The 16,644-nt window shown below is 38.2% G+C and overlaps 1 protein-coding gene across 1 annotated transcript in view; it reads left to right on the top strand.

Annotated features, from left to right (window-relative positions):
* tbc1d9 (TBC1 domain family, member 9 (with GRAM domain)) overlaps window positions 1-16,644 on the top strand; it is a 33,480-nt gene that overhangs the window by 7,546 nt on the left and 9,290 nt on the right. Inside the window, exons 2-11 of the mRNA XM_033975206.2 lie at window positions 130-240; window positions 2,408-2,526; window positions 3,780-4,008; window positions 5,467-5,728; window positions 8,233-8,440; window positions 9,505-9,711; window positions 10,106-10,270; window positions 10,930-11,080; window positions 12,820-13,034; window positions 14,394-14,511. Coding sequence (XP_033831097.1) covers window positions 130-240; window positions 2,408-2,526; window positions 3,780-4,008; window positions 5,467-5,728; window positions 8,233-8,440; window positions 9,505-9,711; window positions 10,106-10,270; window positions 10,930-11,080; window positions 12,820-13,034; window positions 14,394-14,511 — 1,785 coding nt within the window. The remainder of the gene's footprint in view (window positions 1-129; window positions 241-2,407; window positions 2,527-3,779; window positions 4,009-5,466; window positions 5,729-8,232; window positions 8,441-9,504; window positions 9,712-10,105; window positions 10,271-10,929; window positions 11,081-12,819; window positions 13,035-14,393; window positions 14,512-16,644) is intronic.

Raw genomic sequence — 16,644 nt, 5'->3', positions numbered from 1 at the left:
ATCTGGCAACGGTGCATGCCTAAAGTCAAAGTATCGTATCGGTATCGGCACTGAAAAAGCTGGTTTGATGCATTACCACTTGAGAATACACTGTGTAGCTCTAACCCTGGTTATGTGTTCTTTTTGCAGGTTTACTGGTGGGGACTTTGGATGTAGTGCTGGACTCAAGTGCCCGAATGGCTCCTTACCGAATCCTGTACCAAACTCCCGACTCTTTAGGCTACTGGATCATAGCCCATGGTATGTTCCCCTCACCTTTGCCCTCAAAATGTACCCAAGTTCTTTGTTAAAGGGCCCATATCACACAGTTTTCTATGTTATGATGCTGTTTCCAAATCAAAAACATATCTGGAGCTGAGTTTAGTTTGATTTTATTTGCACATGTTAAACACACAAACACGCTGTTCCCCCTTGTGATATCATGTAGTAATACAGGAAGTGCTCCACTGTGTTTCCATACACCTTCACTAAAATCATTTGGATAATTTCAGCCCTGGAATTTCCAATCTCTACAGGTAACGACATTCTAACATGGCTTAAAGTTCACAAGAGTCAATTTTGCGTGATATAGGAACCTTACAATATATAACCTGCCTATAACCTGTTTTACACTGCATGATGAGGTCAGAGGAGTTGAGTTACCGCTTCCCATGGTCTAATGTCCTGCTTTTCCCATGTTAGCAGTTTAATAGTGAGCATTACATCACGCCTCAGTGGTTTCAAAGGGCAGGATTACTGAAAGAGGGCCCGAAATCAATACTGCGTCATGATTAAATAGGACAGCACATCAGGTAATGAGCTTTAACTAATCTGGCTTCAAATGTGTACCATTATTATATACTCATACATTCACTTCAATTTTATTCATATAGCACTTTTAAAAACAACTTCAGTGCCCAAAGTGTTTCACATAAAAAGTTGAAAATGCGATACAAAGGCAAAGAGTGATAAAACACCCAGGTATTCCTGTGTAGCTTGTATTAAATACCAGGGAGAAGAGAGGGGTTTTCAGATTAGTCTTAAACTGTGTTAAAGACTGCGATACGTGTGGGGTTTGAGAACAGATGGGGTTTTCTGTTTATTTTTGCATTGAAAATATGGAACAGTTGTATTAAAACAGAGCTGAATGTTCTGTCTGTAGAACTCATCAAATCTAGTGTGTATCATTTTGGTTTCTCTTTCCTGGAACCTCAGGCTGATAATTGTATAACTGGAGTCTAATATAATTCAGTTTTAATAAAATTATTATTATTAATGATTTAACCAACAGAAAGAAAAACAATACAAAGTTAGAAAAACAGAAAAAGTATTTAGATGGAGTACAATACAGAGGAAGTATGTATAAGTATGTACAAGTTTAAACATTAGGAAGCTGTATATTATGTTTTCTTACCTTTTGAAATGTTCAAAAATAAAGTAAATGTACAGTGGAATTTAGTCCTGTCACGATAACAAATGTTATAGTTCTGTATATCGCTGAAGTAAATATAGATGATCAACAATTGTGACACACTGACACAATAACCAAGAGCAGATTTAAACCACAAAAACTAAATCTAAATCTAAATTATGAGCTGCAATAAATAGTTTGCAACTGTAATGAGTCAGATGTAATTTATTAAATCTTTTGTGGTAGTTCAAAGTGCAAAGAAAATGTACATACAATAAATATTGACCACCAAAAATATTTGTTCCATTTAACATATATTTAACAGGCTTAGTGGAAGTAGCACCTTTTTTGTTTGATTGGTTTTGCTTGATGATATTAGATAGTCTAAGTCATTGTTGTTATGAAATTAGGTTTTCTGCCATTTGACAGGAGACAAACAAAAGCCAGGCCCTGCCCCTTCCCCCTGGGCTTCCTTCAGAGAAGGGAGTAGTCTGCTGCACTACAGATGTAATGCACTCAACATGCACTCACTGTCTGTTCACTGCTCTGTGGAAAACCATTATTGCAATCACGATGTTGTGGCTGCAAGAATAGTTTTTGTCCTCAGTACTGCTCAATACTGTAATGCTGTTAAAAATACAAGATTATTATATATATATATTCTGAATATTGAGTGAGTGAGTATATGCTCCCACATGACAATTTTCCATAAATATACCAAAACATGACAACTTGACAAACCTGATGCGATGTTCAGTAGTTTCATTAGTGCACTGAAGGTGCAGACTGATTGTGTGATGATAGCACCCTTAAAGGCAGAGCAAGAACAGGAAGGGGAGACTCAGAGCGTCAAAAATCTTGTAAAACATGTTAATACATTGTTTTTGGCAAAAAGCATTTTCAGCAGAATAAAAGGTGATCTAAATATATTATGTGTTAACAGTTAATACCTCATAGAAGTGTAATACTCGCTCTTTAAATATCATCCCTGTATAATTATTTTGTGTGGTTTTGCAGGAACATCCCGGAAAGAGATCACAGAGCACTGGGAGTGGCTGGAACACAACCTGCTGCAGACTCTGTCCATTTTTGAGAATGAGAATGACATTACCACATTTGTCAAAGGAAAAGTCCAGGTAAACTTCTTACTGCCTCTGTTCACATGCTTACTAAAATCTGTTCATTTTGTATTTTCAAAGTTATAAAAAGTTATTGAACAAAAAAAGTCTACCCTAAACTACTTTCTTGGTGAAAGGACTGGATAATGTACTAACCTCACACAGTGCAATGCAAATAACATAATCTGAACCTTCCAAATGCATGTTATTACAGGCACATAGTAATTAATAAGGCAGGCATGCTATGGCAGTTACTAAACTAACATAGTAAGTCCCATGTAGCTTTAGAAAATGTTTGCAGATCTTCATACCTCTAGATCTTCCAAATCCAAGTACTAAACTGTGTATATGGTGTTTAAATAGCATTAGGTACTGTTCCAAGTCATTTTTTTTCCAATTTTAGTGCAAACGTGACAAATATACAGCTTAAAGAAGGAGTATTATGTGTAATTGACTTTTTGGATCTTTCTACCATGTTATAATGTTGCCCCCTCATCAAAAGCATGCCTGACGTAGTTTTATGTGTGATCCATGCATGTTTGAGTAATCTAGTGATCCCTATTTGAACCCTCCTTACGGTTGGCTGTAAGATTTGTCCAATGCTCTGCCCACAAGCCTACGTCATCCATGCTCCCATGCAACAATTCTCTATAAATATACAAAAGCATGACACAAAACTGTACACAACAACTTGACAAACCATGTTTCATTAGTGGAGCGCATGCCGATTGTAATGTGATAGCGCTCTGAAGGGGAGAAAAACATGTTAATATGTTGTGTTCGGCGAATTTAGCACTTTCCAAACAATAAAATGCAACATGGTGATCTAAATACGTTATGTGCTAGCAGTTAATACCCCATAGAAGTAAAATATCCCCTCCTTACATGTGTGCTGCCTTCAGTGGTTACTGCAATTTCCAGTAGTTGGCGGCATCACAAAAGACGGCCCTGATTACAGCCAGGTGTTTATAATACACTTATGAGAAACACCTGGCTGTAATCAGGGCCGTCTTTTGTGATGTCACTGCTGCAGCGGCGGCAGGGACAGAGTTTGAAGTGTGGACATTTTTTAGACCAATCACACTGTTCCTTATACCTCCAGACCACAGCCCTCCTCACTCTTTTTTTTGGTCCTCCAGGTCCTGCTCAGTTTTGCAAATGCGGTTGTGGGCGGAGTTTGAGTGTTTAGTCCCACTTTAATTGTGCAGTCTTACTTCAAGTAACATTGCACTTCCAACATTTTACAACAATTAAATCTCTATTTGTGACAGGGCATCATTGCGGAGTACAATAAGAACCATGACGTCAAAGAAGACGACGACACGGATAAGTTCAAAGAGGCCAGTGCCAAGTTCAGGAAGTTATTTGGGATGCCCGAGGAGGAGAAGCTGGTCAACTACTACTCCTGCAGCTACTGGAAAGGCAAAGTCCCCCGTCAGGGCTGGCTTTACCTCAGCATCAACCACCTCTGCTTCTACTCCTACCTGCTCGGCAAGGAAGGTCAGACTACCTATCACAGAATTAGAGCTTTAGTCGACTAAAGACATGTCCTGCCCACTATGACTATTACTATGTTATTCCCTATGTATCTGAACTAAACATCACTCTCAAGAACTGCACGGGAGTTCGTGCAAAAACAATTATTTATGCAGAAAAAGTGTGAATCATGAGTTTAATCTGCCTTTTTACACATAAATACCAAACAATACCTACAACTCTACACAGAATCGTAAACAATTTGCATGTTTTATCCCTGAGCGAGTAATCTGTTTAAACTGTGTTCAACTTATAAGTACTTACTGCCACTATTATTACTACTAGTATAACATGAATGAAGACTGATTTCACAATACAACTACCACAGATTGTGCTGTTACATGGCATAGTGGTGTTGTGGTAAACCACAAATAACATCCTTGGTAGGATTTGGGACGTATTGACAAAGAATTATGCAATATTTTGAAGGTTAACCCAATTACGACAGTCAGATATATACATACATTTTTAATACTTCAGAAATATGCCTTATTTGAGATTGCACAACTGTGAATAAACTAAAATTAATCTCAAACTCTTTTTTATGTTTGAAAGATTACACATTTATATAGATTTTTCTTATAGAAATGACACTTGATAATCTAACATCTCACCAGTCTTTGATTCCCAGATGGTGTGGTGTGGGAGGATGCACATTTTTAGCTCTGTTTATGTTGGTTTCACAACAGATATTTGCTAAAAATGTTTTATCATTCTCCATCAAAGAAAAGAATGCTTAAAGATCCTAAATTACACAAAATTGACTGAGTTTTAAGCAATGTTATGTTTTGAGTTGTGTTTTGCTTCATTCACATGTTGCTGTCTGCATCTCCAAAAGGCATCTATCAAAATGCTCTGTTCCACCTTGTGATGTCATGTAGTGGTAGTTTTCAAGATAACAGCTCATTTTACCTTTAGATCAGTAAAGATTGGCAATTCCAGGGCTCAAATTATTCAAATGATTCTTGTGAAGCCGTATGGAGTTTAAAAACACAGTGGAGCACTTCCTGTTTTACCACATGACATCACAAGGTGGAACAGAGTGTTTTCTTTTTCAGAGAAGAACTCCGCCTAATTATGCAGGGTTTGTGTGTTAAACATGTGTGAATGAAACAAAACACAACTCCAGGTCTATTTTTGATGAAGAAACAACAGTAGAACATAGATCAGAAAATAAAGTGATATTGGCCCTTTAAATACACAAGGTGTGCTCTTCCCTTATGTAATGATTCAGATGATCAATGATTCATGTTTTATCTGCAGTTGTTCAGTGTATTGACTTGTGTCTGCCGGCTGTCTGATGTAAAAAGTAGTACACATAAAGGAAAAAAAAAACATTGAATGAGAGGGTGTGTCCAGACTTGTGACTGGGAGTAACAGTTTGCATTATCAGACATATTGACATTTACCTTTCTTCATCAGCCAAACTGGTGGTGCGTTGGGCCGACATCACACAGTTGGAGAAGAGTGCCACCCTCCTGCTCCCCGATGTGATCCGAGTGAGCACCCGCTGCAGCGAGCACCTCTTCTCTGTTTTCCTCAACATCAATGAGACGTTCAAACTAGCCGAGCAGCTGGCCAACATCGCCATGAGGCAGCTACTGGACAACAAAGGCTTTGAAGAGGACCGCTCCCTGCCCAAACTCAAGAAGAAGTCTCCCAAGAAAGTGTCAGCCCTGAAGAGGTAGGAAAAAAGCGAGTATATGAGTTTGGACAGGTGAATGCATCAACACAAGATGTACTCAGTTATATTTACTTTCCAGACTACTTTTCTAGCAGAATACTTTTCTTCTGTTTAAGTAATATTATTTTGAAGTAACATTGGTCTTACTTGAGTACAATTCTGGCTACTCTACCCTTCTCTAGTTGTGAGAAGCATGGAAAAAATTATAGAGAAAAACTAAAAACTACGATTCTGTGTAATATTGCAGTGGTAATTTCAATAGGGCGAGGGAGTAGGGCCATTAAAAGTTTAATAGGGCCATTAAGACTGAAACTGGAGACAATGGCTGTTTACATTTTCAGTGTAGTTGGCCCCTCCCTTCAGATAGATATAAAACAGTGTCCACCTGTAATCTGACCAGAACTGAAGAAGCGGCTTGGATGAGCAGCCAAACGTCTTCACTCCTACAACGTTTCGTCCAGTTGACAGATTTAACTTTTTGCAGTGGTTATTTCAGTTAAAAATTATTTTTGTAAAGCCCAATATCACAACAGCAGTCACCTCACAGGACTGAACAAAATTGTTGATTTAACCAACAGAAAGTCAAAAAAATCAAACAGTGAAAAAGTCATTGGTCAATAACAGACAGGCAGATTCACCAACATTTGCAGAAAACAAGCAAACGGAAAACTGTCCCCGAGCGCCCCCTGTTCTTAGACCTTACTTCTCAGTGAGGAAAAACACAAAAAAAAGAGAAGCTGTGAGGAGAACCACAATGAAGGAGAGATCCACCCCCATGGATGGGCAGGCTGCAGATATGTAGTAGCCATATATATGTTAAAAAGACTGGTACAGATTAGGTCTTGTGATGTATGTGATGTTTCTGATTCTGGTCTGTATAATAATAATAATTCATTGATTCAGCCCAACACAGTACACAGAGTTTTAGTGATTAGTCTTGTGCTTTGGTTGTTTTTACAGAACAGAAGGTTTAAGAGTGAAATGTTCCATAGTGATGACTCACAGAAAACTTGTGTTCTTTTTTTAAATTAACCCCTTAACATCGTCTTCCTTAACATTGACCTTATGCTTGAGGACAGCTGTTACGTAAACATGTTTTTGTTTTGTTGCTGATCATTTACATCCTCTCAGGGCATCATGATCCCTGCTCTTGCCTAACAAATCCACACAAGTGTTTCATTGTGTGCAGATTAATAAATAATCCCATTTGTTCTGCGTTAGAATCTGGATATTTAAACGTATCCCAGATAATTTGGTGTTGTAAGTAGTATTACATGTATAAGAGGATATCACAGGGGGTCCCCCAAACTTACTGTCCCCTTCTCCCCTGCATTAACGCTTTATTATATATAGTGAATAATGGTATAACCTATTTATATATCAGAATGTATACAGTATCCACACAGTTCAGTGTCATTAAATGAAAAACCTATCCACCCTCCCTGTTGTTACACATTGGTTTAGTCCGTTGCTCCGGCGACGTACACGCAGGCGTCAGGGCTGTACATTTACTATCATTTTTCGCGCCAAAGAGACAGAAAATTGTAGAAAATATGTCCAGCATTTATTTAGCTAATGCAAAAAAACCTAATCGTAATTATCAATCAGAAATTCTGTGTTCTTATTCTGCTCTTTTACTTTATGTAAAATGTGTTCACAGTAATGTCCAAACAATGCGAAAAAATGAGTGGATATTAGATAGTCCGCCAAAAAGCATTGTATACTTCACGGTTTGTCAAATATATTATAGACTATGAAGAGTGAATATATATAACTTAATGTCATAAGCATTGGATCCTGAAAAGGAAGGAGTATAATCCTTGTACGTTTTGGTTTAGAAATTTAGGACACAATACAGAGGGAAACGATGAGTATACGCTTGCTATGTACAATATCTGAACTCGTAAGATGCTTCTGGACAATCAGTGTGACTGAGCTGTTCTGAGATAAAACATCAAATGCTGCCAACCTTCAGTTCCTTGGATTTAAATGTCAGAGTCAATGAACCAGTAAATACATTGAATTAACAGCAGTGCAGGTCATAACACAAGTCACAACTGCTGTAAAAATGAGATGTCGTGGTTCTATTTAATCTTTAAATGGTTATTTTTAACAATAGTTAAAAAGTTATTAGTTGTACATGTTATTGTGAATATATATATATATATATATATATATATATATATATATATATATATATATATATAACTATAGGGGAGAAATTTATATATATATATATATATATATATATATATATATATATATATATATATATATATATATATATATATATATATATATAACTATAGGGGAGAAATTTTGATTATGGGGGGCCTCCATAATCTTTTAATCTCATAATCTCTAATTTTGATCAATTTATTGTCTCCTCCCTAGACCAAACGGACCCCTGATTACATAAAAATTATGTAATCAGGGGTCAGGGGTCACATCATAATTATGTTTTTACTTTGCATGGAATCAATGATTGTAATATATTGTTTTAGGGACCTGGATGCCAGAGCCAAGAGTGAGCGTTACCGAGCCCTGTTCCGTTTGCCCAAAGATGAGAAATTGGACGGGCACACAGACTGCACCCTGTGGACCCCCTTCAACAAGATGCACATCCTGGGACAGATGTTTGTGTCCACCAACTACATCTGCTTCATGAGCAAAGAGGAGAGCCTGTGCAGCCTCATCATCCCACTCAGAGAGGTATGACTTAAATATTCTACTACAGCAGGGGCGTGTCCAGACTTCTTCCACTGGGGGGCCCAAAGGCGGCAGGAATAAATCATTTCAAATCCTACGAATATATGTCTGTTTACACTTTTTGTCATAACTTTGTGTAATATTATAAGTAAAAGTATTAACCTCTAATATACTGCCTCTGCCCCTCTGAGCAGGGTGGCCAGTTAGATGCCCCTGTTCTATGGGAGACAAAGAACAATAAAACAATAAAACACCAAGCAGACATTTGGTATTTGGTATCATTTTGTTCTAGTTAAGCTTAACTAGAACAAAATGCCAGGGAGAAGAGGCAGGTTTTTAGTCTGGTCTTAAACTGCTCTACAGACTGAGAGGATCTGACAGGCAGAGGGAGGCTCTTCCACAGTGTGGGCGCTGCCACAGAAAAGGCTCTGTTTTCTCTGGTTTTGAGCCTGACCCTGGGCTCACTCAGTAAGAGTTGGTCAGCTGACCTGCAGTAACTCCACTGAATAGAGAGTGTAGACACAATAATTAACATTTTAATTTCACCTGATATGAAATAGGGAGCCAGTGCAGGAGTATTCATTTTCTTTCAAATTTTCAGTTCAAACAAAGGTTACTTAGATATTGTCCCCCAACAGACACAGCCTGGTTGACTTGGGTAGTTCACATGGAAACTAACCCTGTAAGCCACATGTGTCAAACTCAAGGCCCACGGGCCAAATGTGGCCCTCCACATAATTTTATGTGGCCCTCGACAGGGTAAATTAAAAATGTATGATGGTCTTAAAATGTCAATTTGTCAGAAGAAACACAGTTACAGAGCCATATTTTTATGTCTAGGCAAATGCGTATACAATATTTGTAACTTGTATAAGTAGTAAATACAGAAACCATTCATTAACAAGTTAAAAAAGTAGTTAGATTTATTTTACATCTGGCCCTTTGAGAGCAACCCTTTTGCTAATGTGGCCCTCGGTGAAAATGTGTTTGACACCCCTGCTGTAAGTCCATCACTTCTATGGGACTCCGTAGACAGTAAATATGTGACAATTTTCTTGGGCACACAGGTGACCATTGTGGAGAAGGCAGACAGCTCCAACGTCCTGCCCAGCCCGCTCTCCATCAGCACCAAGAACCGCATGACATTCCTCTTTGCCAACCTGAAGGACCGAGACTTCCTAGTTCAGAGGATCTCTGACTTCCTGCAGCAGACCACCTCCAAGATCTACCTGGAGAAGGAGCTGACCAGCAGCCTCAACAGCTCAGACGACGAGGTATCGTGAGGCCCGTCTTTATAATTACTGCGACGACTTGATGACATGATAGATGGAACAATCTTTTTTTTTGGGGGGGGGGGGGGGGGTCAATATTTATCATGGGTATCTTTTTTGTACTAGTGAAAACTTTTTGATATGTTTCTGTACTATCATCAGATTTGAGCTGCAAAGAACTGAATATATAACTTTCTTGACTCATTAAGTGTTACTGCAGCTCATGGTCATTAACAAGTTTGTACAAAAATGAGTTTCAATATTAACCTTTATTGCCTATATTTTCTCCATCAATATATGCAAAACATGTTATTGTGACAGGCCTCTGTACCAGTGGTTTCAGCACTATTTGGACCATCGTGTCTTTTCTGTGACTAAACTCCCGTTTCCTCTGTAGGTGTACTCACAGCACGGCTCTAACCTGTCCAGCAGCCCTCAGACCAGCTTAGGCTCCGATTGTGAGCGGACCTTTAATTTGAACGACAGCAGTGTGCCTACAGCCTCACAAGCACTGATGACAATGTACCGCCGCCGCTCGCCCGAGGAGTTCAACCCTAAGCTGGTCAGTTACACGTTACAAATTTTGGGGTTTTTTTTGTTTTTTTTAATACACAAATATAATGTCAGTGTAAATATGGTTTGCTTTGTGCTTAAGGATTAATTCTAAAAGAAAATTATTTTGTGTAGCAAGATAAATTGGATTAATATCAATAGGATTCATAAGAACATAATACTATCTTTTTAAATACACGTTGTTCTTAGTTTATTATTTGCAAATATTTCCAACTAAATGATCAGCTAGTCTTTCAATAACATTTCCAGACTGTTGTTTTTTCGGTCCAAATGTTTTGAAATGTTCCTAATGCCCAATCTGTTCTTCAATTTGCATGCTCAAAATGTAGTCATGCTGATCACTGGCTCTAGTTTCACATTGTTGAATTAATGCCAAGGGTGATGTTAGCCTCATTTAACCTCTTTGAAATGCACCCGGTCATTACTAGTAATAAAAGCACCGATGCATCAAATATTAAACGTGTTGTAATGTACTTTGATGTGAAGTGGATTAGAAAACAGTTTGAAGCGGCGAGCAGTGTTATGCTGTTATTACGGTAAAGTGTACCAATTAGGCCTATATATTATTATTTTTTGCATTAAACAAAAGATTATAACACCTAGCGTAACTATTACTTCAAAATAACTGAATTTATCCTATTACCGCAGGCTAAGGAGTTCTTAAAGGAGCAAGCATGGAAGAACCACTTTACTGAGTACGGTCAGGGAGTGTGCATGTACCGCACGGAGAAGACCAAAGAACTGGTGCTAAAGGGCATCCCGGAGAACATGAGGGGGGAGCTGTGGCTGCTGTTCTCTGGTGAGACACTCAAGCCGGACTACATCAGCACTTTTTACACACACACACTCACACACGCACACACACCCCAGCACATGACCCTGACAACAACAGGAACTACAGGCAGCAATGGAAATCTACTGACAATTCTGCTGAAACAATGAGGGAAGATTGTGTTAAGAAGAGGGAAAGATAACTGTATGGATATGTGCTAAATATACATTGTGACTGATTGTCTTGATGCCAACAAGACTCAAAACTACACAGCTAACAGATAAACAGATAAACAGATAAACATGTTCACTATGAGATAATCTAAACAGTTAAGGTCCAATCAAAGACTTAAATCTGTATCTTTTAAAGCAATGCCTATTAGAATGTGACGTAATCTTATGGTTTTATGTTTATTTTAGATGCAATTTTGATACTAGTAATCCAGAGCTCTGAAATAGTATCAAGAATGTATTTTAAAGTTTACATTTTTCATATTTTGTTCCCAAATTTTTCCAAAAGATGCTTCTAGGGTTGTCAAAAGTATCGAAAGTCAGAGTCAGATATTGCGTTTTAGCTTTGTGACGACACTACATGCTTTTTATTTGTCAAATGTTGAGGCTTGTAACGTGACTACAGACTTTCTTGTTTACATATCATACAGTTCGTCACCTCCACCTGATCAGGCCACGCCCCTCCCTCTTTTGTCTTCTTTGTTGGCACACTTTTCACACTGTTGTCATAGAAACATCTGGAGCGGTCCTCTGTGTACCTTAAGGCCAGGATTGGTGCATTTTTGGTTTCTGGCCATAACAACTGAGAACCTGTTTGACAACGTTCCACCTTTGTGTGTGATGGAATAAAGCAGCACGTGGACAAGCGTAACAGTGTTTTAATTTTTGGGCAAACAAACCTTAGACCTACTTTGCATAAATCTCTGTCTAACTGGATTCTTTATACTCTTTGTGCAGCCCAGTGCAACTATATTATATAACACAAAGCTCAAGACGGGATTGCTAATTACTCTGCCACTGTGCGCATCCACCAGTTAATACTAATATACTGAAATTCTGTCAATTTACAGTAATTTACAGTCAGTTTTCAGAGGGGCGTGATTGACACATTGCCGATCAGGGGCACACATGATTTACACACGTCAAAACAAATATGGCTGCGTACGAGTAAAAAAAGGAAAAAATGTCACAAGGGACTGAAAAACATTACGGATTTCTGCAGAATCAAATAGTGAATCGCTAAACTAAATGTAATTTTGTTTGTAAATGGGTTCCTCCGTTTCACATGCGTCACTGAAAGAAACAGATCTGATGGCAGGATCGCGTTTGCCCTCCCCACGCCCTCCATTGCGCCCGACTTGCGAGATGTGATGGAGGGTGTGGAGACCAGACTGATATCCATCTTTATACAAAATACCATTATGTATTCTGGACTTGTTAGGCTAATTTTATGAATCTTGCGCAAGATACAGCTGTTGTATTTTGAGACAAACCTGCCAAAAAACCTATTGGTGGATTTTTAAAAGACGTCATTGATCTGATGAAAAAAATACAGAAAGAATAAAGAAAAGTATACTCAAAAGTCTGCATTTGTTCCAGACATGTACATTATTTAAACTTCAAAACAAACAAGAAAACAATATCAAAACTAACATGGCCAAAAACGTACTATTGTGATTTCCATTTTCTTAAACAAAAACCTTTCCCATTTCATTTTAATTTGCCAGTACATGAACATCTCCTGTCTTTCTCTAGGTGCTATCAACGAGATGGCCACTCACCCTGGGTACTACGAGGACCTGGTGGAGAAGTCTATGGGTAAATATAACCTGGCCACGGAGGAGATAGAGAGGGACCTGCACCGCTCTCTGCCGGAGCACCCAGCCTTCCAGAATGAGATGGGGATTGCTGCTCTGCGCCGTGTGCTCACTGCTTACGCATTCAGGAACCCCAACATAGGATACTGCCAGGTAAAAGCGCTTTTGATAGGACTGCGACTGGGTTTATGTCAGAAGCTACTTTATAATGTACGGCTTCAGCTAATTGTTTCAGCTCTTATTTGACAGCTATGTTGGTATGTCATTGGTTAATTAACACTTAACTAATTAATAATTACTTTAAGACAGAAACTGCTTCATCCAAATGGACAAAACCCTGAGCCATAAACAAAGCAATGTGGTCTACACCATTTAGTGTAGTGAAGACTACAGTGAGTGTTACATTGGAGAAACTAAACAGACACTCCATAAGAGAATGTACCAACACTGTCCTGAGAGCTCCTCTGGACCCCAGTCTGCCGTACATCTCCATCTCAAAGCCACTAATCACTCCTTTGAAGATAGTGAGGTACAGATCTTAGCCAGAGAAAAGAAATGGTTTGAGAGGGGAGTTAAAGAAGCGATTTTTGTGAGGAAAGACAATCGTTCCTTAAACAGGAATGGGGGCCTGAGACATAATCTCTCACCGATCTACAACCCGATCCTCAGACCCAAAACAAACAGGAGCAAAGAGAACAATAGGGGTCCATTATGGGTTGAATAGCGTTGTTTAAGCTGAAACTGGAGATGATAGCTGTTTGCAGTTTCAGTGCAGTTAGCTCCTCCATTCAGATAGATATAAGGCAGTGTCCAAAAGCAATCTGACCAGAACTGAAGAAGCGGCTTGGATGAGCAGCGAAACGTCTTCACTCCTACAACGATTTGTCCAGTTGACCGATTTTAATTTTATCTTTTGCCATGGATCAGACCTGGACGACTGAGGGATTACACAGATAATTAATAATTAGTTAATAATCTAAACACACATTTTACTGTTACTAAACCTGGACTAAAACAAAACCTTTTCACAACACCATTTCCTATTTATGAGTTTCAGTTTCCATTTTGAGATAGAATATTTAGTTTTGAATGGTAATCGCCATGGTAACAGTAAAAAATATTAATCACTTTAAAATCCATGAATTAAAAAAATCAATATTCCTTAGTATATAAGTCTTACAGATGCAGAATGTTTGACTAAGGAGTAGACAATACTCAATGCCGATTCTGATACCACAATGATAGTTAAAACCATCCTTTCTTTTAGACAATTGAATGTCATTTTCAACATCAAATCGTAGTCTACTCTTTTATATTATCATGTGGTATTATATCTGTGTAATCCCTCAGTCGTCCATGGGTGTATACTAGTCTATGTGTCTTATACTTGTTCTGATACAGCTCAAGATCAATCTATATCTATTCAGAAAAGGTTCATTTCTGTCCTGTGAATGTGACTAACTGATACTAAGCCTCAACTTTTCTAAATCTTTTTTCTAACTGCTCCAACAGGCCATGAACATTGTGACGTCAGTGCTGCTGCTCTACGCCAAAGAGGAGGAGGCCTTCTGGCTGCTGGTGGCGCTGTGCGAGAGGATGCTGCCCGACTATTATAACACCAGGGTCGTAGGTCAGTGTGAACATGTGGCCTACATTAGTTCCACTGTGCTGAAGTGGAGGTTGTTTGCTACTGTGTGTCCTTAAGTGTAGGTCTTGTGACAACCTGTGGTCATTTTTCTAAGGCTAAGGGACATGTGATAAGCTTAACTGAAGTGAACTTAATGAAAATACAAGGAGGAATTATTGTGGATACTTTTGATCAGAGCAGACTCACAGAAGCACTGAAACTTATTAATACTTTGTAAAATATTAAATGGAAAACATTTTAATGCAGCAGTTCAAATATTAGTATTGTTTTTATGTACTTATTTTAGTTTTAATGCAGTCGATTAGGGCTGGGTATTGCAAACTACTTTGTGACATAATTCATATGCCGTAACATGTGTATTAACAGTTTAGTGACTGCACTGAATAACAAAATTAAGTGGAATTTCATATCTAAAATGCATTTAATATAAAAAAAAAGATTTATGAATAAGTTACTTTTTCATTATTGTGATGTTAGAGGCAATACAAACAATAAAAAAAACATTAGACATTTAGACTTGAGGGAGAGGGGACGCATCTGTTCTTCTTATATGGGAGTGTAAGTGTGTGTGTGTGTGTGTTTGTGTGTGTATGGGTAGGTAAGTGATAAAACAGAAGAAGAAAACACGCGAAATAAGAGGGAAAGGGTGAAAAATCTTGAAAGAGAAAAAATAATTTAGTGAATTACTTTTTTTAATTTCCTTTTTCTTAAGTAACTTTTTGAGCTACCACAGTGCCAGTTGTACACACTTATGTGCAAAATACAATTACCAATACTATTACTGTCTTCCGCTTATCTGGGTCGTGGGGGCAGCAGTCTAAGCAGGGACTTCCAGACTTCCCTCACCCCAGACACGTCCTCCAGCTCCTCCGGTGGGACCCCAAGGTGTTCCCAGGCCAGCAGAGAGACATAGTCCCTCCAAAGTGTCCTGGGTCATGCCACCGGAAGGAGGCTCCAGGCAGTTTATTTACAGTTAATCTTTTCCATACAGAGGGAGGTTTTCTTTATCACTGTCACAAGCTTACATGTTTGCAGTTACAAACTTGTTTACGCTGTTCAGTTTGTTTAGATTAGGTTTACTAAGTTTCCTTAGACAAACCTGATCCACAATGGAGATTATCTGGAGTAGTAGGCCACACAGTACAATAAAATGTGACGATGAGGGAAAAATATACTGGTAAATAGTATTAATAAATTCTAAATAAGTTGCACAAAAAGCAAGAGACTGGTCAAATAGAAAAGTGATTTGACATGACATAAGGGTAGGACTGTCATGATAATAACTACATTGACTTATTCAATACACAATAGATGTACAGTCATTTTTAGGGGGCAGTATTTATCATTGGTACTTTTTGTTTGTACTACTGGGAAAAGTTGTGTTATTTTTCTCTATGACGATGAACTTCTTTGACATTACTTCTTCACTATAAATACAAGCTGATTAAGTGTTGCTTTCTGTTAAGTATTTATTGCAGCTCATATATTGTACATTTAGAATACTTTGTGGGGGATAATTCTGCTTCATGGTTTGATTTCAATATTATCGTTTTTCGTCTATATTTACTTCAGCAATATATATTGCACTTCAAAATGATCATGACAGGACTACATTAGGGTGGGTTGTTGTACAGTTGTTTGGAGTTTGGTATAAACATAGTCCTGTATCTGTCACTGTTTGAGACGAGCTGAAATTGACAAAAATAGGTACAGGCCCAGACAGGTCCAGAACAGCCAGACTGACCCAGAGCCCGTGTCCGCAGGCGTATCCCTGTGACATTCATGCGTGACATTAAAACTCCACAGATCTGACTGTATGTCCCACCTTATTGTGCTTACTACTGCTACTGTACTTTGTTACCTACCACTACTGATAAACAGTAACAAATAGTGAAGTACTGTAGTAAAGTATAAGTTTTAGGTATCTCTACTTTAGTTAAGTACATTTTGCAGTGGATACTTTTACCTCATTACATTTGAGTGCAGATATCTTTACTTTCTATTCCACTACATTTTTTAACTGGACTGAAAAGTATTTTTCATCTGATTTGAGGAGTTATTTTTACCATGTTCGTGGAAACATCCTGACTAAAGTTTTTGAGTTCAAAAATAAAT

This window comes from Periophthalmus magnuspinnatus, chromosome 1 (assembly GCF_009829125.3).
Source record: "Periophthalmus magnuspinnatus isolate fPerMag1 chromosome 1, fPerMag1.2.pri, whole genome shotgun sequence".
NCBI classification, from domain to species: domain Eukaryota; kingdom Metazoa; phylum Chordata; class Actinopteri; order Gobiiformes; family Gobiidae; genus Periophthalmus; species Periophthalmus magnuspinnatus.
Note: the sequence above shows the minus strand (reverse complement) of the source record. Positions and strands in the feature narration are given on the sequence as shown.